This window comes from Amphiprion ocellaris, chromosome 5, assembly GCF_022539595.1.
Source record: "Amphiprion ocellaris isolate individual 3 ecotype Okinawa chromosome 5, ASM2253959v1, whole genome shotgun sequence".
NCBI classification, from domain to species: domain Eukaryota; kingdom Metazoa; phylum Chordata; class Actinopteri; family Pomacentridae; genus Amphiprion; species Amphiprion ocellaris.
The window spans coordinates 38,257,051-38,281,740 of record NC_072770.1 but is presented as its reverse complement, the minus strand read 5'-3'; the positions used below and the strand labels follow the sequence as shown (position 1 = coordinate 38,281,740).

The window sequence follows — 24,690 nt, the reverse complement described above, 5'->3', positions numbered from 1 at the left end:
ATAGTCTAAGCAATCAATGCAAATTATCTGCATGCATGGTGCGGAAAGACAGACCGAGCTGAGAGAGTATTTCCACAGCGTAGCCTTTTTAATGGGCAGAGCTTTCAAACTGAATCGTCCAACTAGTCATTCAAAAGCAGAATAATTTAGTACAGAAAGGACAGCAGTGCAACCGTTCCAAAGGAGACCGGAGACGGTTGCTAGGCAGCAAGCCGTCAGCGGAGGTAAAACCTCTCGTGGACCTCAGACAGATTGATTTATCAATTGAAGGCTAAGTGGGAGCAGTAGAAAAGAGACAGTGACCAAAACCCTCATCCATAAACATCAGCCGGGGTTTGATCCGTAACTATGACAGGATGAGGGAACTCCCAGCGGAACCAGGAAGTCAAATCAGACATGAATGAAGACGGGATGGGGGTTCTTCCGTTTTAAGGTACCAGTTGGTTTTATTATTACAATGCACACTCGATAAGCAAAAAAAGCCTTGGCATCCTGCAAAAACCAACAATATTATGACAATACGAGTCACTCGCTTGAGCCTGCATCGGCCAGTCGCTGAGTGGACTGCGCCGTTACATTATTATTGCAAAGGGTCACTTCCAAGTTGAAACTCATCAGCAAATGTAAAAGGACATGAAAATAAAATTTGTGATTACATAAAATATGGGTCGTTCCATCTTTGTATAGTGGGAGATACATTTGTAAATGCAAACACACACACAGTAAAATAAAACACTGGAAATATGTGACCCATGACAAACAGAAAAAAAACAAAAAGAATACATAATTGAATCATAATCTAGGCTAAAATTTTACAAATCACAGAAGACTAATCATTAATCGTGTTTTATTGTAATAAACAATTTGAGGCTGTATCAAAAACTTTGTAAAAAAATTAGAAGGAGATTTTCATCGAGCTACAATATACAGCAGAAGTGAGAACATCCCGGTGCAATGTCACTTTAATATTTAATGATTCAAACATGTATCGTCTGTAAAACAACTGCATGATTTTGCATTTGAAGAGTAGATTATTTGCTCTCATAAACAATCAAAACACAAACTTTAGAAAGACTATATTGAAAATCAGACCCCAAAATGGAAATTTTATGCAACAAAAGTGAGTTCACCTGCATAAATAACTGCATGAACATGGTTCTAAAATGAGTTCTGAACAGCAGAACTTAGTTTTGGACCTATGGACTATCTATGCCTACATCATGGCTCCATGTGGAAAAGAATTGAACAGAGGAAGTTAAAACTCTGCAAGACTTCACAAAGATGGGAAAGGATCCAGGAACTACAAAACAGTGATGAACCAGAGTTACAGCAGTAATCAGGAGGTACAGAAGGAACCATAGTTCCACTAATCAGGGCTGCAGTGGTCGTCCTCCTAAAATGACTCCACAGACAGTGAACTACTTTCTCCATCCAGCTGTAAAAGCAGACAGCAGCTGCTTCAGACTTGGTTCAGGGGTTCTCAATGGAAACCAGAGTTAGTGTGAAGCTCAGGACATTTCAGAACATCAACCTCTGTGGACGGAGGACAAGAAACAAAACCTTTGCTTCTCCTTTGGCACAAAACTGCAAAATGAAATCCCTGATGAAGATTAGAAGTACACTAGTTGGTCAGATGAAGATAAATTAGTTGGACTCAGACGGAGCCCACCATTAACTGGACCAGGACTACCACAGTGGATGTGTAGTCCTGGCAGTGAAGTACGGAGGGCTGTTTTTGGTCTCGGTGGTAGTTTCTTGTCTCTTTATGATAATTTTTTGTCTCTTTGTGGTAATTTTTTGTCTCTTTGTGGTAATTTTGTGTCTCTCCTAGTCAGGACTACCACAGTGAAGGTATAGTCCTGACAGTGAAACAATTGAGGATTTTGGATCATTTAACACTTCAGTGATATTGCACAGAGATCTCCTGAATTCTGTCGTACACTGTAATTATTGGAAATTCGTTTTTTCCATCCGAATCTCTGCCGCCATCTCAGCCGCAATCCTCTCCTCTGTGACCTCTAAAATGTGAACATCTGTACATACAGTCTCCATGGCACACGATGTTTCAGACTGGAGAGACAAACTGCCTCGTTACATAAAAAAATAATTATCCCTGGTCCAAAATAAACTGCAGGAGTGTTCTTCTTGCCATGTGCGTGTAGAAACCTGGTTTTTTACTGTAGTTGTGTGAACTGCAAACAACCATCCACACCGAAGTCAAATCAAATGAACTGAAATTCATCTAAACTATACATTTTGCATCCAAATCAAACATTGTCTGGTAATAAAAACAGTAGTTTTCTTGCTGCTTGTGTCTACTGATGTAACAGAAGATCCATCCTACGTGCTGTGATTTAATGTTTATGTAAAACAGGAATAAAAACCTCCCGCAGGTTATTTTAGCGAGGCAGTCCCTTTCTCCCCCCCATTTCTTCCACCACCAAAAAAATATAACAATCTATCAGAACGTCATCCAGATATACAGTGAATTTTAAAACCAATGAAACAAACAAATTATTTATTATTCATCTCTAAATCTTTTTTTTTAGGCTACCTTGTTATTCTCAGCTTTACTAGACATTGTGAATAAGGATAGAAACAGACAACTAGTGTTAAAAGGCAAACCGTATTGAATCTGAATAAACACACTCACTCATTCACACAACTCCACCGCCCATTCTCTTGTGTCGTCTGCAGGGGTGATTGGAGATAGTAGCTTTTTCTTGTATTCGAAGGGATCTCACTTTTAAAAACTGCTGCCTGCAGTGGTCTGATGACAGTTCACTGGATTATTCAAAAGCAAGACAGAAGAAGAGTTGTTAGGCTTTCAGTCCAGAGAAAAATGGAAAAAAACCTAAAAAATCTCGGGGTAAAGACGGAAAAGACGAAACAAAAAAAATCCAAATCAACTGAGAGAAAAATGAAATGCTGGGAAAGGAGAGCTCGTCTCCCAACTGCCGCTTCTGACCAACCGGCCGAACCAAAAGCCAATGTGACGAGAATTTGTTTGTCTTAGGCCACTGTAGTCGCTGGGCTACCGCTGAAACAGTAGTCCCTCCCAGCTGTGTTGATCAATCATCCCATCCCAACTCACGACTCCCCATCCCAAACCAAAGTCCCCTGTAACTGTGTTGTACTTTAGCACCTCGTCGTCGCTCCCTTTAAATGTCCAGACAGACAAAACACCAGAATGGAAACAGTTCCTCAGGCGTCCTCACCCTCCGCCCAACCAGCAGAGGGGTAAACAAGTCTTAGGGTGGCACGTAGGGGGGTGGAGATCTGTAGGGAGTCATGTTCTTGGGACGGGAGCCTTTGCCCTCCATGGGAGTCGTGAAGGGAGGCGGCGGCTGGTAGGGAGGCGCGTTAGGATCCTCGTCTCGTAGGGCCGTGTACTCCCCCAGCAGCTCCTGGTTGAGGGGGGTGGTCTCCGGCGTGGCCATATTGGGGTACTCTGGAGGTGGAAGAGGGGGTTTCTCTTCCTGCAGAATCAGGGGCATGCTGCTGGAAGGAGGCGGCTTCGAGTCATCAAGTTCATCTGCAAAGATAATTGGCACGCCCTTCTTGATGAAGGTGGCCTGGTCCTCGATGGTCAGCTTGCCCTTTCGTTTCTTTCTGTAGCAGATCATTGCGATGATTCCTGCTATTAACAGGATCGCCGCCACCACCACGGCAGGTATCACCGTGTGGAGGTAGACATCATCAGTGCTGTGTCGGCTCGATCCCAGACCCGGAGTGACCGCCGGAGGTTCTGGTATGTCGATCTCCCGTGGTGGGACGAAGGAATATGCTCTGCAGCTCGCCCGACCCTTCACATTGACATCCAGTGGCCTGAACTCAGGCTCCATGGAGTACCTGAAGGTCTGAGAAGGTCTTCCATCAGCATCTGCGAGTGTCCTGCTCATAATTTGCAGCTGTTCCTTCGGACACGGATGTTGCGGGAGGCTGGTGTTGGTCCACTCAACCACAATAGACCCTTTGGTGATGTTGCGTAGGCTCACCGTGCTGCTGTTGCGGTCGCCCAGAGCGTATGCCAGCTTCTTCACCAGGAGGATCTTCTTGTGGATGTCGTTTGTAACCGAACGTGGCTCGCCGTCAAACCGGGCTGTGAATATCACAGGGGTTTTGTCATTTGCTGGCCAGCGGTTCACATGGACCTCGATAGCATCAAATACATTCAGGCCACCTTTGTCGGTCGCCTGCATGAAGTATTCGTGTTTCCCAACATGCTGGACATCAGGCAGGCCGTAGAGGAGCTGGCTGGTGGTGTTGAACTGGATCCACGAGCCCTCTCCAACCACCTCATTGTGGTTCTGTCTCAGAGTCAGACGCAGCTTATCTGTAGTTCCATCCTCCTTATCAAAGAAGGTATCCGATGGGATCTTGACTTCGAAATAAGTTCCCACCAGCGCGTTGACCTGATCAATGGGATTCCTCAGGACAGGCTTCTCGTTGTACGGATCTGGTACCACACCAGGTGCTGGTGTTGTGCGCCTCGGCGGCTTGGCTGTGGAAGTCTTTGGTTCTCTGGACACCGGTGTAGTTTTGGGCCTCTTGGGCTTCTTGGTGGGCCTTCTGGTCGGTGAGGGTGGCGTGGCGGTGGCTTCCACATACGTTGGCCTGGTCATGGTGGGCTGGATGGGAAGGGTGCTGGTGCTCTCCAACACCCTTGTTGGCTGAGGAGGTCCCAGGGTTGGGGTGTGGGCAATCGGGTCCCGAACTCTGATGGTAGGCTTGCCTGGAAGAGGTACCGGGCCTCGTACAGGGGGAGCAGAGCTTTCGGTGGGTGCAGCAATAGAAGGTGAGGAGAGGGTCGGGATAATCCTCACCGGTGGCTCCACCACGGTTGTTGGAGGAAGCACCGCCAGAACAGGCGTCGGGGTGTTGTTTAACTGCCGTCTGACCCGCTTCGGGACGTGGGGTTTCTTGTTAGCAATGTGCCAGCCCACCACCGGGTATCCCAGCATGGCCGACATGGTGCCTTCCTTCGCAGGACCCTGGACGCTGTTGATGTTTGGGACTGTGCTTTGGTCCAGCGAGCAGCCGAGTTTCCAGGACAACAGAGCACCGTTCTCCACCACCTGGACAGACAACGGACATCATTCATTTGATTATACAGCCAATAATTGTCCACAAAAACAGGTACTATGGTGATCCTCTTTAATATCTAATAAGTGATTGTAGATATCAACTACTGCATTTTTAATAGTTGGAATTCTAACTAAAGGTATTTACAATTAATTTCTCACTAGTCCAAACATGAACTCTTGATATCAACAATAAATTACCAAATCAAAAAACTAGTACTAGAACTAAAGCTTTTACTGTAGACTCAAATTCCTTTAAATCAATTTGTGACGTATTAGAATTTGAAGTCAGCACATTCACAATGTAATTTTGACTACCTGCAATTCTAACTAATGATAGCAACTAATTAGTTTTCACTAACTCAAAATGTTAATGTTAATTCTTGATATCAACAATTAATTCCTTGCTAGTATAAATGTTATTATTCATGTCTGCAGTTTAATTGTAACTCGCCAACTTTTGCCACGGACTTCTATTCAAACTATTTCAGATATCTCTATTCTGATAACTACACATCAATGCAGCCTATTTATTTATATGAACTGTAATTTTTATCAGACAAAAGCCTTAAAATATCTTCAGTGACATATCTGAAAATAATACAGCAATTAGTCCGACATATCCCAAATGTAAATATGTCACAGAGTTAACTTCATCAGTGAAAAACTATATTGAAAAGTATCAGCTGACGACCCATTTTTTACGACGAAGACAAAACAAAAACTAAACTGACGATTCATTAATCAATGAAGTAAAACTAAACATTTTTTCATGAACTAACGAGTGTCTTAATGTGCATAATAGTTTTGTTTTTTTTAATGAGCTGCAGCTCCTGGATAGTAGAATCACTTTGCATAACTGTGTTAATGTTTTCTAACCCCACCACGGACCAGAAAAACACGTCACCATGGCAACCGTATACAAACATGGGTACATCTGTGGCCTCAAGTGCGAATATAATATAAAAATTTAAAGAAATGAGACTAAAAAGTCACAGATGAAAACTAATTACAATCAAATGATGAAAAACAAACAAAGAAGAAATTACATTAATGTGTCAGACGTATCGGAAATGCAACGTGTGGAAATTCAGCTGCAGATATCTGTAATTTTACTAGTGTGAAAGGAAATTACTGATAATAAAATGATCTTTAATTTAATGAAATTAAAGATGTCCATAACTCAGTTTTGTGATCAATTTCTACTTTGAAATGTGTCAAAATTGTTTTACAGACATCTTAAATCCACATTACGCCATTATAGATCATTAATATTGTAATGTCATACACAATAAAATGTATAAACAAACCATTCTGAATCTCAGCCTAATTACCATATTAATTTCAGATATGTCACTGAAGATATCTACAAGGACATCTGACTTATTGGAAACTACAATTCCTGTTTTAATCAGTCAGATTTGATGTGTATTCATGCATTTTTCACTCATTCTGATATCTGAACTTACATATATAATAATTACATTTTGAGCTGTCATTACTTGAGCTGTAGATATTATTTTAATAAGAGAAATTGTTCATTTTGACTGGTTCTTATTAGGGATGTCAGCAATGAACACTTTGAATACTGGGAAATTCCTGTTTTTGATGCCAAAATGTTATGTCGGACTAAATAAAACAAACAATAAAGCAGATATCTTCAATATAACTGTTACTACTGCAAATGTAATTTTGAACTAGATGCTGTTAAATTTCAGAGATCTGAAACTAAATTCTTACTAGTTACACCTTTAGTGAAAAAAATTATTAGAAGTAGTCAAAATGATGTTATGGACATGTCGACTTGAAATTGAATTACAGATATATGAAACTAAATTTGAGTAGAAGTCAATGGTAACAGCTGACTAGCTCGAATTACATTACAGATATCAACAACAAACATTTTTATTAGCAAGGAATTAATTGTTGATGTTAAGAATTAATATTCTGACTCACGAGAAATTGCTGTTTTTGATTCCAAAATGTTAGTTCTGACTAAAAACAAAAATGAAAATTATGTACATATATATTAAATATAACTTAGTTAATAGAGGGAATATAATATTAACTAGCTACAGCGGTGTTGAAAATTGAGTTGTTAGAAATCAGATTGAACCATAAGAAGATGTAACTGAATTTGACTGGAAGTAAATGGTAAAAGATCTAATTAAATTACAGACACTGGCATGGAACAGTTTTACTAGCAAGAAATTAATTGTTGATTTGCAGAAATTAAATTTAAACTAGTGAGAAATTAATTGTAGATATCTTTATTTGGACTTCCTACCAGTCAAAGTGACATTATGAACACACCATGGAGCAGCTGTTGGTATGTATACTCGCTGTCCTTAACCCTTTGATGCACAACGTGGGTCAAAAGTGACCCTTATTGAATGGAGAATGCGTATCTCTTGACCCTTGTTGTGCATCAAAGGGTTAATTAAATTACTGCTCAGCGCCACTGATTAAATGCTAAAGGCCCTCATTGGTATTCAGTCCCGTTGCCCACCTTCTTGGCGTTCCCAGGCCCGGCCATGAAGGCAGACATGTCGAACAGCCGGTTGTTGACCACCGGGAGGATCTTCATGTGCTGCAGCTCGACGCCGGAGAAGCTCCTCATGTTGTCCAGCAGCTCCACTCGCTGCTCGGAGCTCATCTTGGTCAGGTCGGCGTCCAGGATCACTGTCAGCACCGTCACCGGCTCCTCGTTGGCGCACATGAAGGGCTGGACGTCGTCCTCGGCCGAGGCCTGGTTGGACGCCGTCTGGGCCGAGTCCACGTCCGGGTGGTCCTCGGGGTGCACCTCGATGGAGAAGACCTCCGAGGAGGACGAGGACTTGGTGTGGTTGGAGATGGAGACGGAGATGTAGTGGACGCCCTTGTCCTCGTCCAGGGGGAGGCCCTGAAGGATCCGGCTGCCGGCGTCCCAGTGGAGCCAGGAGGGGAGGGAGTCCTTCCCCATCTCCGTGATCTGGAACACAAACAGCACAGACATGGAGGCAATTAAGCAATGCTGAGACAGAGGGAAACTCTGGCCATGAAACACACCTGGGAACACGTTAGAGCTCATCTGCATTAAATCTGCTCTTTTGTTAGCATTTATTCTCACAGCTACACCAACCAAATAGCTGTTAGCGGTGGTGTTTTTGTGCTGCTGTGATGAGTTTCTCAGAGCTACACTGGATGAGAAAAGTTCTAAACTGCTTTTTGGCATTCTTTTTTTTTTTTTACAAAGATTTAGAGTTTCAAATTCCTGTATTTTTTTCATATTGCAGAAATTTTAAATATTGAAATATTGCACCACAAAGCTCTGTATGACAAATGCAAAGTCAGATCTGAATTTTTGATTACTTTGCCAGAGTTACACCACATTAAACACACCCCAAACTGCTATTACTCAGCTTTTGAAATACATTTTCATCTTCTACGTAGGTGCGCTCCCCCTAAACACACACACACACACAAAATCACCCAAATCTTTAAAAAAAAAGTTTTAAATTCCTGTATATGGCAAAAAATAAATACTACACTATATGACAAATGAAAAACCAGATCTGAATGTTATATAAACCAAAAAACAAAACATAATTCATTTATTAAACCAGATGAGAAAGGTTCTAAACTGCTATTGCATTTTTTTTAGTTTTTACACAGATGCACTCTGAAAAATCACTGTAATGTTTCTACAGTGATTAACTGTGATTTTTCATCTTCTATGTAGGTGCACTCCCCCTAAAAACGGTTTCAAATTCCTGTATTTTTTTCCATTTAGCAAAAAATGAAATCTTGCACCAAAGTGCTCCATAGGACAAGTGAAAAGCCAGACTGAAACACAATTTCAACTGAAGCAAAAAAAAAAAAAAGAACATTTTGAATGTCATTTTCAGCATTATACCAGATTAGCAAGGGTCAAAACTGCTTTTTTAAAATATATTTTTATTTTTTTAAGCAGATGCACTTCACTACAAACATCCCAGTCTTTCTAGAATGATTAGCTTGTACAATTTAAATTACAGCATCATTTTCTGTATGGCAGAAAAGTTCAATAGTTACACCACAAAGATCAGATCTGAACATCACCTCAAGCAAAAAAAAAATACATATTTGCATTATTTTCTACATAGACTGTGAAGTCACCTTGATCTTTGCAGAATGATTAACGTTTTCTAAATATCTTTAAATCCCTCTATATTTTCCATATTGCAGAAAAATTTAATCTGCGTTCGACAAATGCAAACCCAGATCTGAATGTCATCAGATTAGAAAACCGCTTTTTTCAGCTTTTTAAAATACTAAAAAGTAAAATACTAGATTGTTCTTTTGTTGTTTTGTGTTTCATTTTTGTAATATTTTGACTTCTTTTTGTTGCTTCTGTCTTTTTTTGTCTGTCTTTTGTCTCATGTTTTTGTTGTTTTGTGTTCCCTTATTGTCTTGCTTGTGTTTTTTGTCTTATTTTTTGTTGTTTTTTCTCGCTTTGTCATTTCTTGTCTCGTTTTTGTCGTTTGTCCATTTTTTTGTTGCTTTGTAACGTTTTTGTCAAATTTTTTGTCTCTTTTTTGTTTTGATTTGTGTCTTTTGTCATTTTGTTTCTAGTTTTTGTCGCTTCGTGCCTCATTTTTATAATATTTTGTCTTGCTTTTGTCATTTCTCGATTTTTTTGTCGCTTTGTAACTTTTTTGTCTAATTTTTTGTCTCTTTTTTTATTTTGTTTTGTGTCGTTTTGTTTTTCTTTTTCAACATTTTTTGTCTAATTTTTGTAATATTTTGTCTAGTTTTTCCTGTCCTTCGTCTTTTCTGTCAGAATTTTGTCGTTTGTCTCATGTCTCGGCCAGTTATCCTGCCGGGTTCTTCCCCATGTCGGCGGGAGGCCGATGGAAAGAAATGGATCCGCACACATAAATCCAAAAACAAGAACAAATGCTTCGCGCTCTCCGGCCCCCTACAAGTTAATTCTGTGGTTGATAAATTATGTAGAGGCAGCGCTCCCCAGACACATCATTAATGCTCTAACCAGCACACAGGCAGCGCAGGGGGAAAACACACACTCGTAAACACACAACCAGGCAACAAAAACCGACAACACGAGGATCACAACAATCACACGGCCTCAGAAACCTCCTCAAAACCTTCAAAACTCTGTTTCCCTTTTTCTTCTCCCGACACCTCTGTTTCCTCCCCTTCTCTCTCTGCTGTCGTTATTTCCAAAATGTCATCATCAGAAGCCGACGGTCTCTTTTCACTGCCAGATAAAAGCTCATTTCTGGGGCGAGATGTCACGATTTCAAACTCAAACCTGTTGCAGGAGGAATTATTTACACGTCGGCCCACCTGGATAATCACACCTTCAAAAGCAACAACAACGATGTGCAGATGGAGGCTCCTCCAGCTGAGGTTGGTTTCATCTGTCGCCTCTGGTTTTGGTCATTTTGCGTTTCTTTTTGGACATTTTATATCTGGTTTTAGTCATTTTTCAGTTATTTTTGGATATTTTGTGCCTTATTTTGGACATTGTGAGTGCCTTTTTTGTCATTTTGCATGTTGTTTTGGCCATTTTGCGCTTCTTTTGGACATATTGTACCTTATTTTGGTCATTTTAAGTGCATCTTCGGTGATTTTATGTCTGGTTTTGGTCATTTTGCATTTCTTTTTGGACATTTTGTCTGTTGTTTTGGTCGTTTCGAGTGTATCTTTAGTCATTTTGTGTCTTGTTTTAGTCTTTTTACCGACTGCAGAGTATTTAATTTAGTGATCGCTGACATCACCTCTGGATTACACCACATACATATTCAGATTCAGATTCACTTTATTGTCATTGCAACAAGTGCAACGAAAGGTAAGGTGCAGGCCATACAGTGCAAAGTACAATATATATATATATATATATATATATATATATATATATATATATATATATATATATATATATACATATATATATATATATACATATATATATATATACATATATATATATATATATATATATATATATATATATATATATATATATATATAAATATATATATATATATATATATATATAAGAGCTTTGTAATAATAAGAACAAAAAACACAAAATGACAAGATGGATTTAAATTAAGAGAGAAACTGTAGTTCGTATAGACAGGATGAAAATTGGATATTGCACATGAGGTAGTGGCAGTTGCATATATTGCACGTATTATGGACCAGTGTTGTTTAGGGTTACATGGGTTTTAAAAGCTGTGAGAACAGAAAAACAAGCAAGAAAATGTATGCGGACACAACGAACAAGAAAACAACAGCATTGCCCCTCGTGTCTGTTATCCACTACCAGGGCTGCACAGAACATCAAAAAGCAGAAACGTGTGTTCAGACGGAGGCTCCTCCAGCTGAGTTTCATTTAATTTGTCGGCCAGCGTCCGAACTTCAAACCGAGCGCCTCGTGACAAATTAAATCACGGAGAGACAATGAAGGACGAGTGATCTGTCAGGCAGTAATCATCGTCATCACTGTCATAATTGGTCTGAAAATTAGTAAATTTGTGTCCCGAGCACTCGGAGCTGCAGATTAAATATGGAGGGAAAAAATACATGACGATTACATTCATCAGGTCAGATGAGGAGCAAATAAACTGTCAAATGATAAAAAGTTCAATCACTGAGCCAAAATTAGGTTATTTCTGAACTGAACAGTCGAGATTTTGCCCCTACGAACAATCAAAAACAAAATGGAAAAAGGATCCAGGAAGATCAACTAAAAATCAGTCAAAGCAGCAGGAATCGGGAGGTATAGGAGGAGCCGTAGTACCACTAATCATGGCTGCAATTATAGAAAGAGTCATTCAGCCACTTTACAGTTCTTTTGGGACATTTTGTGTCTTGTTTTAGTTGTTCCGAGCACATCTTTAGTCAAATTGTGTCTGGTTTTAGATTAGAAAGTCTTTTTTGTCTGAAATTTGGGCAATTTGATTAGATTTTTTAGACATTTTGTGTCTGGGTGTAGTCATTTTGTATTTCTTTTTGGAAATTGTGTACCTTATTTTGGTCATTTTAAGCGTATCTTCAGTCATTGTATGTCTCATTTTGGTCATTTTCCATTTCTTTTTGGACATTTTGTATCTTGTTTTAGTCATTTTAAGTGCATCTTTGGTCATGTTGTGTCTCGTTTTAGTCATTTGGCAGTTCTTTTTGGATATTTTGTGCCGTATTTTGGACTTTGTGTTTTTAGTCATGTTTCATCTTGTTTGGGTCATTTTGCATTTCTTTTTGGACTTTTTGTGTCTGGTATTAGTCGTTTCGAATGTATCTTCAGTCATTTTGTGTCTTGTTTTAGTCTTTTTACTGATAGCAGAGTATTTACTTTATTGATCGCTGACAAGTTGAACAAAAAACGCCTCTGGATTACACCGCATACACGAGTTGTAAAAGCTGTGAGAACAGAAAAACAAGCAAGAAAATGTATGCAGATACAACAAACAAGAAAACAACAGCTCAGTTTCCAGCCACGATGCGTTTCCCTGAAGCCTCGACGCTGGCGGCTGAGAAAGCGTTAAAAGCACAACCCCTCAGTCGAGCTTCCTGCCTCCCTAAAAAAACATGAAAATACATCAAATCCCCCCAAAATGTCAAGGAAAACATTTCATATCTCCTCCCTGAGCTTGATGTTTGGCCCTAAAGGTTATCGAGTGCTCTCACAGACTCCTCCAGCTTCCCTTCGCCTCCGCACACCGCTGGCAAGGTTACGGCCTCTGAGCCCTCCGAAAACAGCCGGGAAACGCCGCCTTTTGGAGGATTTATTGAGAACCCACTGCTTTCCCGGGAAGCCATTAGAGGCGGTGGCGGCAAGGGCGACTCAGGACGACTCGGGGCGACTCGGGGCGACTCGGGACGAAGACATAACGTTCAGACGCAACAATCAAAGTTAATCTCCTCCCAGAGCAGCACTTAAATGCCTTGCTCAAGGACTTTATAGCTAATTTTGGAAATTCTGAGTGCCTTTTTAGTCATTTTGCATCTTGTTTGGACCATTTTGCAGTTCTTTTTGGACATTTTGTATCTTATTTTAGTCATTTAAGTGTATCTTTGGTCACTTTGTGCCTAGTTTTGGTTATTTAGCATTTTTTTTTAGACATTTTGAGTGCCTTTTAGCCATTTTACATCTTGCTTGGGCCATTTTACATTTCATTTAAGGCATTTTGTGTCTTATTTTAGTCATTTTGAGTGTATCTTTAGTCATTTTGTGTCTAGTTTTGGTCATTTTACATTTCTTGCTGTAATTTTTTGTCCGGTTTTAGTCATTTTGCATTTAATTTTGGACATTTTGTACCTTATTTTAGTGTATCCATAGTCATTTTGACTCTAGTTTTGGTCATTTTACATTTCTTTTGGGTCATTTTTGCATCTTGTCTGAGCCATTTTACAGTTAATTTTAGGCATTTTGTGTCTTGTTTTCGTAATTTTGAGTGCCTTTTTAGTCATTTTGCATCTTGTTTTGACCATTTTGCATTTCTTTGTGGGAATGTTGTGTCTCGCTTTAGTCATTTTGAGGTTATCTATTGGCAAGGGTGACTCAGGGCGAAGACATAACGTTCAGACGCAACAATCAAAGTTAATTTCCTCTGAGCGGTTTGATGAGCTCCCAGAGCAGCAGTTAAATGCCTTGCTCAAGGACTTCACAGTGAAGCAGGAACCGTGCCTTATTCACCTCTGAAATCAAACTTTCAAGGATGAACACGGCGACTTCAAACGGCCACTCTGAGACGGCGGCATTATGGGAGCCTGAAAGAGGAAGTCTTGTCTTTAGAGTTCTGGCTGTCAGAAGCGTCTCCAGTGCAGAACCTCGACTCAAAAGGCTGCTAATTAAAACCAAATAAACGATAATCTCATCAAAGTTAGGGCTTGTTTCATCCTCTTTTCTTCCTCCACTGACACATAAAGCCACCGTGACTATCAGCTCCGTGAGCCACGGCGACAAACGCATTTGAAGCCGACATGAGCGACGGGCATGAAACGCTGCCAGACGTTATCGCGTATCGCCGGCATCATCCTTATTTTCCTGCATCGCTTCCTCCTCAGCTGCTTTGTTTAGAGCTTGAAGTCAGAAAAAGTCCAGAAAAGCAGCCGCAGTGCCGATGGGTCACGTTATAGACGGTGAGTTCAGGGTCTGAGTGGAAGAAGCGTTTTTCATCCTGTAAAATCCCATTTGAAAGCTTTTTGAAGGATACTGTCAGTGCAGTTTATGAAGTACTTTGACCTCACTGAATTCCAGAAGAGAAAAACAACAATTCTACTCTTCATGAGCATAAAAAATAGATAATCACCACCAGAAGTAGTAGACGTGGCACAGGATGAGTTTCTTGGAAACATTTTGCCTCTTGTTTCAGTCATTTTGCAGTTCTTTTTGGTCACTGTGTGCATTATTTTGGACATTCTCATTGCATTTTTAGGCATTTTGCATCTCGTTGTGTCCACTTTGCACTGCTTTTTGGACATGTGTCTGGTTTCACTCATTTTGTGCATTAATTTGAACATTCTGGGCCCCTTTTTTTGTCATTTTGTTTGTTTCAGTCATTTTGCATATCCTTACATTTTGTGTCTGGTTTTGGTCATACTCTGCGTTTTTAGTCATTTTGCATCTGGTTTTGACCACTTTGCATTGCCTTTTGGACATTTTGTGTCTTGTTTTAGTCATTTTGATTCTATCTTTATTAATTTTGTGTCTGGTTTTGGTCATTTTGTGCTTTATTTTTGGACATTCTTAGTGCCTTTTTATCCATTTTTCATTGCTTTGGCCATCTTTCATTTCTTTTTGAACATTTGCAGCAATGATTCACTTGCTCAACCTTCATTTAAACTCAGTACATCAAGACTTGATGGCCTCGTTTGCAATGCAACCGAGCAGGACAATAAAGGACGTCGGCACACAAATAACAAACCCAGATAGCAACAATTAGAGCATCTGCTTATTAAAACAAATGAGTGAAGAGCAGCTGGAAGTAAAATGCAACCTGGAGAGGATCCTGCATGGCGAGAATCTGTTCCACCCGATGCTGTCTTTGCTTTTATTTCCTGTTTCTGTACAGTGTTGGCTTTATCAGCAGGAAAAAAAAAAAACATTCCTTTATTATCCGGAGAGGCGTGCAATCACAGAGTTCAAAGAGTGGGATTTAGATCCATGGAGAGGGAGATGGAAGGAAAAGAAAGAGGGAGGTCAAGCAAGAAGAATGAGAGGGAAAAACAGAATGAGATATATATTAGGAGGAGGCGTCGGCGGAAATAAAGTGTCTCATTGTGGTGGCGAGAGGAGAACGTGGAGAAAGGAGGCCATTGTTGACGATGACTCGACTGACAGCCTCCGATAACACTCATATTCTAGAGGAAGGACGAGGAGGAGGATGAAGAGGAGGTGCTCAGCGCTCAGATATGATGACTTGGGGTGAAATGACACAGAGGTGAACAGAAAAATGAGAAGAGAAAGCCAGCATGAGGTGAGAAAAAGTCCTACAGAAAGAGAGGAGGTGCTGCTGGAGTCCTCTGGTGTTTCCAGTGGAAAATCTGAGGCCAAATTGGAGGAAAGGATGGATGGATGGATGGATGGAAGGAAGGAAGGAAGGAAGGAAGGAATGATGGATGGATGGATGATGATGGATGGTTGATGATGGATGGATGGTTGATAATAGATGGATGGAGGAACGGATGGATGGACAGATGGGTGAATGGATGGATGGATGATGGATGGATGGATGGATGCATGGATGGATGGATGGAAGGAAGGAAGGAAGGAAGGAATGATGGATGGATGGATGGAAGGAAAAGAAGTAAAGAAGGAAGGAAAGAAGGAAGGAAGGAATGATGGATGGATGATAGAAGGATGGATGGATGGATGGATGGATGGAGGAAAGGATGGATGGACGGATGGATGGTTGATAATGGATGGATGGATGGATGGATGGATGGACGGACGGATGGTTGATAATGATGGATGGATGAATGAATGGATGGTTGAATGGATGGAAGGATGGATGGGTGGATGATAATGGATGGATGGATGGATGACAGGATGGATGGATGACAGGATGGATGGATGAAAAGATGGATGGATGGATGACAGGATGGATGGATGGATGACAGGGTGGATGGGTGAATGGATGGATGGATGAAAGGATGGATGGATGGATGATGGATGGTTGATAATGGATGGATGGATGATGGATGACAGGATGGATGGATGATAATGATGGATGGACAGATGATGGATGGATGGATGGATGAAAAGATGGATAGATGGATGGATGACAGGATGGATGGATGATAATGGATGGATGGATGGATGGATGGATGAAAAGATGAATGGATGGATGATAGGATGGATGGATGAATGGATGGATGACAGGGTGGATGGATGAATGGATGGATGACAGGGTGGATGGATGAATGGATGGATGGATGAATGGATGGATGGATGATAGGATGGATGGAAGATGGATGGATGGATGACAGGGTAGATGGATGAATGGATGGATGAATGGATGGATGGATGGATGACAGGATGGATGGATGATGGATGGATGGATGACAGGGTAGATGGATGAATGGATGGATGGATGACAGGATGGATGGATGATGGATGGATGGATATAGACTGAGAGCTGAAGGGGACTATTTACAGGTGGACGTTTACGAGGGGAAATCCATCTCAGCCTATTTTCTGCCGTTAAAAAATTTATTGGTGGCGGCGGTCCACGGCCTCGCGGCGATCCAGGAGGGGAAATATACGAGCTGCAGGATCTGAAATGTCACCGTGTTTGCAAAGAAAAACAAGCAGCTTTTTGTTTGAAAGTGGAAAACTCCTCCTATCTGAGTGCAGCTCCAAGAATAAAAGGCAGGAAAACTGGAACGTTGCTTTAAAATCAGAGAAGTTCACATCAAGATCCAATCAGTCCTTTATTATTTAACATCTAAAATATAAAATAATTTTTTTTAGATAATACACACCTAAAGTACCATAAATTAGCGGTCGTACCTCTTAGTTTTCAATCCTACAGCGACCAGAGGAGGCAGAGAGCACTGAGGGAGTTTAGAGAGCAAACGGGCACCATGACAACGATTTTGTTGTGGTTAATGACCTCCAACAAGAGCACTTATCTTAAGTCATGAGAAAATTGTGATTTTGGCACTCGTTATGGTCCCTTTGCATTTCATTTTGGACATTTTGTGCCTGGGTTTGGTCATTTTGGGTGTCTTTTTGGTCATTTTGCATCTTGCTTTTCCAATTTTGCATGTCTTTTTGGGCATTTTGTACTTTATTTTAGTTATTTTAAGTGTATCTTGGTAATTTTGTGTCTAGATTTGGTCATGTTGCATTACTTTTGGTCATTTTGTATTTCATTTTTGACATTTTGTGTCTAGTTTGGGTCATTTTGCAGTTCTGTTTGGATATTTTGTGCCTTATTTTAGTCATTCTGAGTGTATCTTTGGTCATTTTGAGTTTGTTTTTTTTTAACGTGTCTTATCTTAGCCATTTTGAAGTTATCTTTGGAGGAGATGCTGTTCCAGGTTCATATCTGTCCTTCTTTCTGAAGGTGCAGGTGGACTCCTGAGTCTTGCTGGTCGTTTAGTGTCCTCTATATATCAGACTGTGCACTGTGCATTACTCAGCTTGTGTTTAGGGGTTGTATTCTTGTGTCATTTGGACTTTCTACATTCAGGTTAAAACTGAGGAAGCCTCTTGGATGAAACACTTTCAAGAACCAAAAAAAGTCCTTCTACTGAAGCTTTAAGGAATCTGATATGATCCTTAATCTTCAATAAAACCTGCACTTATAAAATACCGACACTGTAAAGCATCGCTGTAATTACGCATTAATGGATCCTTAAACATTAAACCAACAACGCAGATCCAAAGCTCCGCACGCTTCCAGTTCAAGCCCAGAAATAAAGAGCACAGCGGTGGAACCTGAGATTTCCATTTGATCGCAATAAAAGGTTCCCAGAGATGAAAAACGTTCCAGGAAAAACATATTTCTCTTTCTATTAATAGGTTCTGCTGCAGGACGGAGAAGCAGCCATCAGGAAGACATTACGGGCTGCGGGAGTTTGAAAAAAGTCATTAAGTAAAAAATGTTTGCGACTGCAGAAGTTTGCAGGGGAAGCCGAATGACGCACGCGCATTAATTCACGTGCACGCTCGTAACCGCAAACACAACCCCTATTATGCAGTCATTAAAGCCCGATGATGGAGAGGCCTCTTAGCCGTAAAAACCTGCGCTGAAGCGAACAAACACAAACCCCACGGCAGAGACGGCTGCCAAGGCCTGCAGCAAACCCATAAAGCTCCTCTCTGCGCTAAACCACGTCTCTTTTTCCTGCTGCAGGTTACAACCACGAGCCCAGCAAACAGAAGCCGCCTGATTCCAGCTGAGAAAGCGCGAAGCAAGAAGCCGCACATGTGTGTGTTTTGCTACGACAAGGACGACTGGAAGGCGAGCAAGGAGATGAGCGCACAGCTGGCGGCCAAGCGTCCGGCGAGCTCGTCCGGATTCGGCAAACGCGACGGCGCTTCGCTTCCCGCCGTGCCACGCTGGACACCGGAAGCAGGGAAAATAAAGCCGAGTGTAAACAAAGTCCCGCTGAGACAGATGTGTGTTTGAGCTGCAAGGGCAAACAATAAAGTGAACGACTGCACACACACACACTCTCCATGTTAGATATCCATCCCTACGTGCTGCTGCTGTGTATCTCTGCTGCTGTGTATCTCTGCTTGTGTGTTATCTCGTTTCTTGGTTTTTTTTTGCAGACTCTGACTAATGCTGCAGCCCCACCAGTATTACTCACTGTTCACAGCAGAAAATGTTCTACTACGTCTTTACTCTGGTGTGTACCTACAGACCCACACCTTTTTAAAAAATTTGCAGCAGCAGAGCCGGCGTTGCCACACAAATACAGCTTCCTCAGAATAAACGCTGCCCTAAATTTCCCGCCTCATCTCTCTGAAGTCGTCCTCTAAAAGTGAGAAGCAAAGTTAGGATTCTCTTTTCTGCTTCTAATGCTGTGATTTCTTTGCAAAATGTCTCCGAAATATTGCACAGGGCTCCGATCTGTCAGCCGCATTTAAACATTTCCATCGGCCTAGTCTGTCTGTGTGACTAAAATACATCTTTTTACCATTTTCTAAGCTTTTTTCCAGAGTAATTTTAGTCCATAAATCTGTCTGAGCTGCTGGTGGAGACTAGAAGCTTCTCTGTGCACCAGAGGTGTTTAGGACAAATTTAACAACAATTTCTGCTAAACTACTTTAATCTAAGCATCCACAGGAGTCTCTCCATCCACCAACACAAGGAAATATGTCTGAGATTTTAAAAAAAACAAACAGCAAACATTCTGCATTTGATGGTCTGTGAGCTTAGCATGTGTGATTTTTGGATTCATCTGGAGAATTAAGCAAAATTTAAGCATAAAAACAAGATTTTTCAACAAAATCGCTCTATTCTACATGTTTAAGTTCACAAATTTGCTACAAAAAACAGTTTGCATGAACCAGATTGTGCGAAAAAACAAACCTAGAAGCAGAAAAAAATCCTCATATATTTAGCTTTCAAACAACGTGTGAGTTTAGCATGAGAGATTTTTGGTTTCTTTTGAAAAATTAACCAAATTTAAGCTTTTTCCCCCCAATAAAATCTCTTAATTCTGCATGTTTCATTTAAAAATTCACTAAAAATAAACCGTTTACATGAAACGGATCACATTCTTGGACAACTAAACTGCATTTTTACTTTGAATGCAGTGTATTTTCTTCCTGTTGGGACACTTAAACAGACTCGCTGCTCCTCTTTAAAGGATCATCCGTCCTCCTGATGAACAACCGAAGCCCTCCGCTGTCCCCAGGTCAGCAATTATCCACTTTCTCTTTTTTTTCCTCCCTCTCCTCTGATGCGGCGTGAATAAAACATCAACTATCTTTATCCTCTAATGAGCTGCAGCGGCGACACAAACCATTAAATCTTAAACACATCGCTGGGGGATAATGAGAGACGAGGAGAATGAGAGGCCATTGGAAGTGGCCTGAAGACGAGACGGACACTCGAGGAAAGAAAAAAATAAAAAACAGGAAGATCTGAGGACGAACCAGTGAAAAACAGACCAATATTTAGCTTTTTGTTCCTGGAATTAAGCCTGAAAAAGTAGATATTTGGGGACTTCAGTTGGGGAGAGTCTCTGAGTAACAACCTGCTGCAGGAAGTGATGCATTATGGGATGTTCGCAGCATTAATTGAGTGTTTTTATTCAGTCAGTCGAGGCTAAAAACTCAGATTAACTCCTCTAGGCTCGGAATTTATGATGACTAAAAACAAGAAAATAACTTCATAAAGTCTCCTGTCGCTCATTTAGTCGTGATTAACAGTAACTAAACCAGCAGAAAGATAAATTTACACGTTACAGTTTATCTAAACGAGAAAAAAGACGACAAAAACAAGAAGAGAAATGACAAAAATGAGACACAAAATTAAAGTGAGAAACAAAATGACAAAAATGTGAGACAAACTACAAAAGTCAGACAAAAAAGACAAAAAACAGCAAAAGCAAGACAAGATTACGTTTTCCTTTAAAAATAAACCTGAAAATGGAGTTTATTGGAGCAGAAACGTCGTTCTGCGGCGCTTCTTTACGAGTCCGATTTAAAACCGCAGCGTCTAAATATAAACCTGGATGACAAACGGGTTGCTAGGCGACCAGAGGACAACAACACTCCACTAAAAGTTGTGGAAGCCGAAGGATCTCCTCTCGTCTCTGTGAGGCTGTAATTATGGAGGTCAGATGGAAATTACGCCTTGAAATCTTTTTTTTTTAACTTGTTCTCAGCAGCAGAGTATGAATGAATCTGATCTGGAACTCATGAAGCCAAAAGCCTCACCCGCTCTACGTTTAATTACACAGCAGCACCAGCGTGACTCATATGTTCTGGAGGTTTCATCTTCCAGGTTTCCACAGAGTCGCTGCCAGCAGCTCCAGAAGCTCTAACATGCAGGACGGGACTCAGAGAGACGACAAAGAGTGACATTAAGAAAGAAGAGCCTCGAGAAGCAGCAGGAAAAGTTTGTTTTTTATTTAAATTTAGAGAGAAGAGGCTCTAATGACAGGAGTTAAACCAGCCAGCAGGTTTTAAAAGAATGCTGGTAGAAAAAAAATCACCAAAATGACACCTTTTATCAGAGACAGAAATGGAAAAAACTGAAAAATGTATCAGGTTTTCAGCTATCTGGTGGTTTGAGGGCTGAGAGTGTGAGATCTTTGGTTTCTTCAGGAAAATTAACCAAATTTAAGGTTAAAAACAAGCTTTGTCAACTGAATTGCTCCATTCTATACGTTGCATTTTAGAAATTTCAAAACCAGATGTTATCTATATTTAAAAAATCACCAAAATGACTTCTTTTATCAAAGACAGAAACGGAAAAAACTGCAAAATTTATCAGGTTTTCAGCTATCTGTTGGTCTTTGAGCTTATTATGAGAGTTTTCCTTCCTTAGGGAAAATTAACCAAATTTAAGCCTAAATACAAGATTTTTCACCAAAAATTGCTGTTTCATTTGACAAATTTACCCAAAAATTAAGCGTTTGCTTGAACCAGATTCTGTAAAAAATAAAAAAAATTCTGCACATATTTGCACAACTGAGGATAAAGATGAAAAGTATTTTTTTAAAATTAAAGTATAGAAATAAATGGAGAGACGAGAGGCTCTAATAACAGGATGACGGCTGCAGTTTTAACTGATTTGGACCCCAAACCCAGTCAGCGGCTTGTTTTGTTTTTTAAATCATCAAAATATCACCTTTTACCAGAACAAGAAACTGAAAAAACTGAAAAATCACATTTTCAGCTATGTGCTGGTCTGTGAGCTTAGCATGAGAGATTTTCGCTTCTGTTGGGAAAACTAACCAAATTTAAGCCTAAAATCAAGATCTGTCATCAAAACCACTTCATTCTACAGCTTTCATTTTATAAATTCGCTAACCAGGCGTTTTTTTTTTTTTTAAATTACCAAAATGACCTTTGATTAGAGACAGAAATTGAAAAAACTGAAAAATTAATCAGATTTTCAGCTATTTTGTTAGTCTCTGTCAGCCTATCATCAGTGATTTTTGGTTTCCTCAGAAAAATTTTGCAAATATAAGCTTAAAAATAAGACTTTTCAACAAAATTGCTTCATTCTGCAAGCTTCATTTTACAAATTCACTAACCAGATGTTATGTATATTTTAAAAATCACCAAAATGACACCATTTATCAGAGCCAGAAACTGTAAAAAAACTAAACAATTAATCAAGTTTTTAGCTATCTGGTGGTTTGAGGGCTGAGGATGTAAGATTATTGGTTTCTTTGGGATTTCTTTGGGAAATTAACCAAATTTAAGCTTAAAAACAAGACTTTTCCACAAAATGGCATAATTCTGCATCATTTATTTTGTAAATTCACTAACCAGATGTTATCTATTTTTTTAAAAATCACCAAAATGACATCTTTTATCAGATCCTCAAACTGAAAAAAAACAAAAAAATTATCAGATTTTCAGCTATTTAGTGGTCTGTAAGCTCAGCATGCGTGATTTTTGCTTCCTTCATGAAAATGAACCAAATTTAAGCTTAAAAATGAGATTTTTGTTTTCTGCGTCAGAAATGTTCGACCGCTGAGTAAAAATGTGACAAAAAACGTCCAGAAACTTCTTTGCTTACAGACGGTTAAAACGAAACATTTACACAAAACAAATGGAAAGAAATAATGGAATGATGGCTGATGGTTTTAGAGGCCGTCGGACAGAAAACATGGAAGGAAAGTGTCCGACTTCCAGAGAAAGACAGAAGAATAGTTGTTGGTGCAGCTGAAAGCAGAGAAAAGGCTTCAGCTGATAAAGAGCTGAGAGGAAAGACTCAGCGGGGAGCAGAAGAAAGTTACTTTTCCCACCAAAACGCCCCCAAGGGGGAATCAGGCCTTTACAACGCCAGCCACTGTCTGCTTTCAGCGACTGTAACTCTGACACAAACATGCAGCACAGTCAGAGAACAACGTTTTTCTGTTCCATCAGATTCATTCTGCTGCAGGAAAACCAAACAAACGTCCAGAAAATGCATCAGGAATGACAAAAAACCTCCTTTAGCAACAAGTTGGAGACGCATCTCCTCTAAAATCACACGTTTTTAAATCACTGTCGTTTCATTTTTCACTCCATCTAGAGATTTGTACCACAAAATTCTCTCTCTTTGTCGCTAGCATAATGCTAAAGCTGCAGCTAATGACTTAAAATACCATAATTAGACAGTATTTTTTGGGTAATTTACAAGCCATTTTTATCTCATCTAAATAACATGTTGTTTGTGTTTATTTTGCCTCTCTTTTAGTCAGTTTTAATGTCATTTTGGTCACTTTGTGTGTCTTTATGGCCATTTTCTCTTCTTTTGCATCGTCGACCCATTTATCTTTGTTTTGTATCTTTTTAGTCATTTTTAATCCCTTTCGGGTCATTTCGTTCATCTTTGAAACCACTTTGCTTCTACTAGTCATTCTTTTGCGTGTCAAAGAGGTGGTTTTTATCTGTGTTTACACTGTTAGCATCTGTTTGGGTTCATTTAGCATCTCTTTGTCTTTGGTTCTGTCTCTCCGTGGTTCATTTGCTTCTTTCTGGCCTCGTTCTGTGTCTTTGTCACCATGTTGTGGCTCTTGGTATCTCTGTTCAGCTGTTTTAAGACGTTTTACTGCTGTTGTTTTATCGCTTCTTGATGTGTTGTTAGTTTGGAACAGACTGAAGTGAGCAAATATTCATTGCTAAATAGGTTTTTACGTACAAGGAATTTGGCTTATTATCACATTAAACACTGACAAGTAGAACATTTTTAAAGAAAGATGAAAAGAAGTGCAGCAAATCTGACCTAAAAATCTAATATTCCAGCATTATTTTTGATAAAACATGAACTTTTCCTGCCCTCCTGTGTAAGATCGTCCTACAGACATTGGATGTTGGACCTGTGAGTCCTCCTACTGTATCCTCCGTCTACTTCCTCGTCTCTCTAAATGCCGAGGAGCTGCTTCTGGACGTCGTCTGAATGGATAAACGGCTGAAAGGTGAGCGTCTGTCAGATCTGCTGGCAGATTTTCATAAGGAGGCGGCCTTAGCGAGGCGACGGCGGAGCAACAAATTGATTTGGCCTTTTCTTTTCTCTAAGAAACCTTGAGGTCGACCTTCGCTGCACCTGAGGGGACGAAGTCTGGAATCAGAAACCAGGAGGAGAACGAGGTCGACCAATCAGAGATCTAATCTGTGACCTTTGATATACTGACGCCGCCTTCGCCCAGTTTTTAGGTTTATTTTGTCCAAACTGTTGCCCCTAATAGAAGCTGCAGCGAGACGTTTAAAAGTTGAATTAAGACGAAGGAAGAAGGAGGAAATATGAAGAGAGTTTTTGGAATAATTTTCAGAAGATGGAGAAGGAAACCTGAAACATGGAGGTGGAAGAAGCTCCAGGAGGCCACGTATCTCACATCCATAGATCACATCCATATATATCACCCGTATATTACAGTAAATTGGCAGCTGTGGAAAATGCGCTGCAATTAAAAAAGGTCAGATTTCAGC

The 24,690-nt window shown here is 40.2% G+C and overlaps 1 protein-coding gene across 2 annotated transcripts in view; it reads right to left on the bottom strand.

Annotated features, from left to right (window-relative positions):
* Positions 1-426: 426 nt before the first annotated feature.
* Positions 427-24,690, bottom strand: part of dag1 (dystroglycan 1) — a 70,992-nt gene continuing 46,728 nt past the window's right edge. For both annotated transcript variants that reach the window (XM_055010441.1, XM_035956739.2), the window contains 2 exons: positions 7,594-8,055; positions 427-5,078 (listed from right to left, as the gene is read on the bottom strand). In XM_055010441.1, the coding sequence (XP_054866416.1) occupies positions 3,252-5,078; positions 7,594-8,055 (2,289 nt within the window). In that variant the 3' untranslated portion in view covers positions 427-3,251. The remainder of the gene's footprint in view (positions 5,079-7,593; positions 8,056-24,690) is intronic.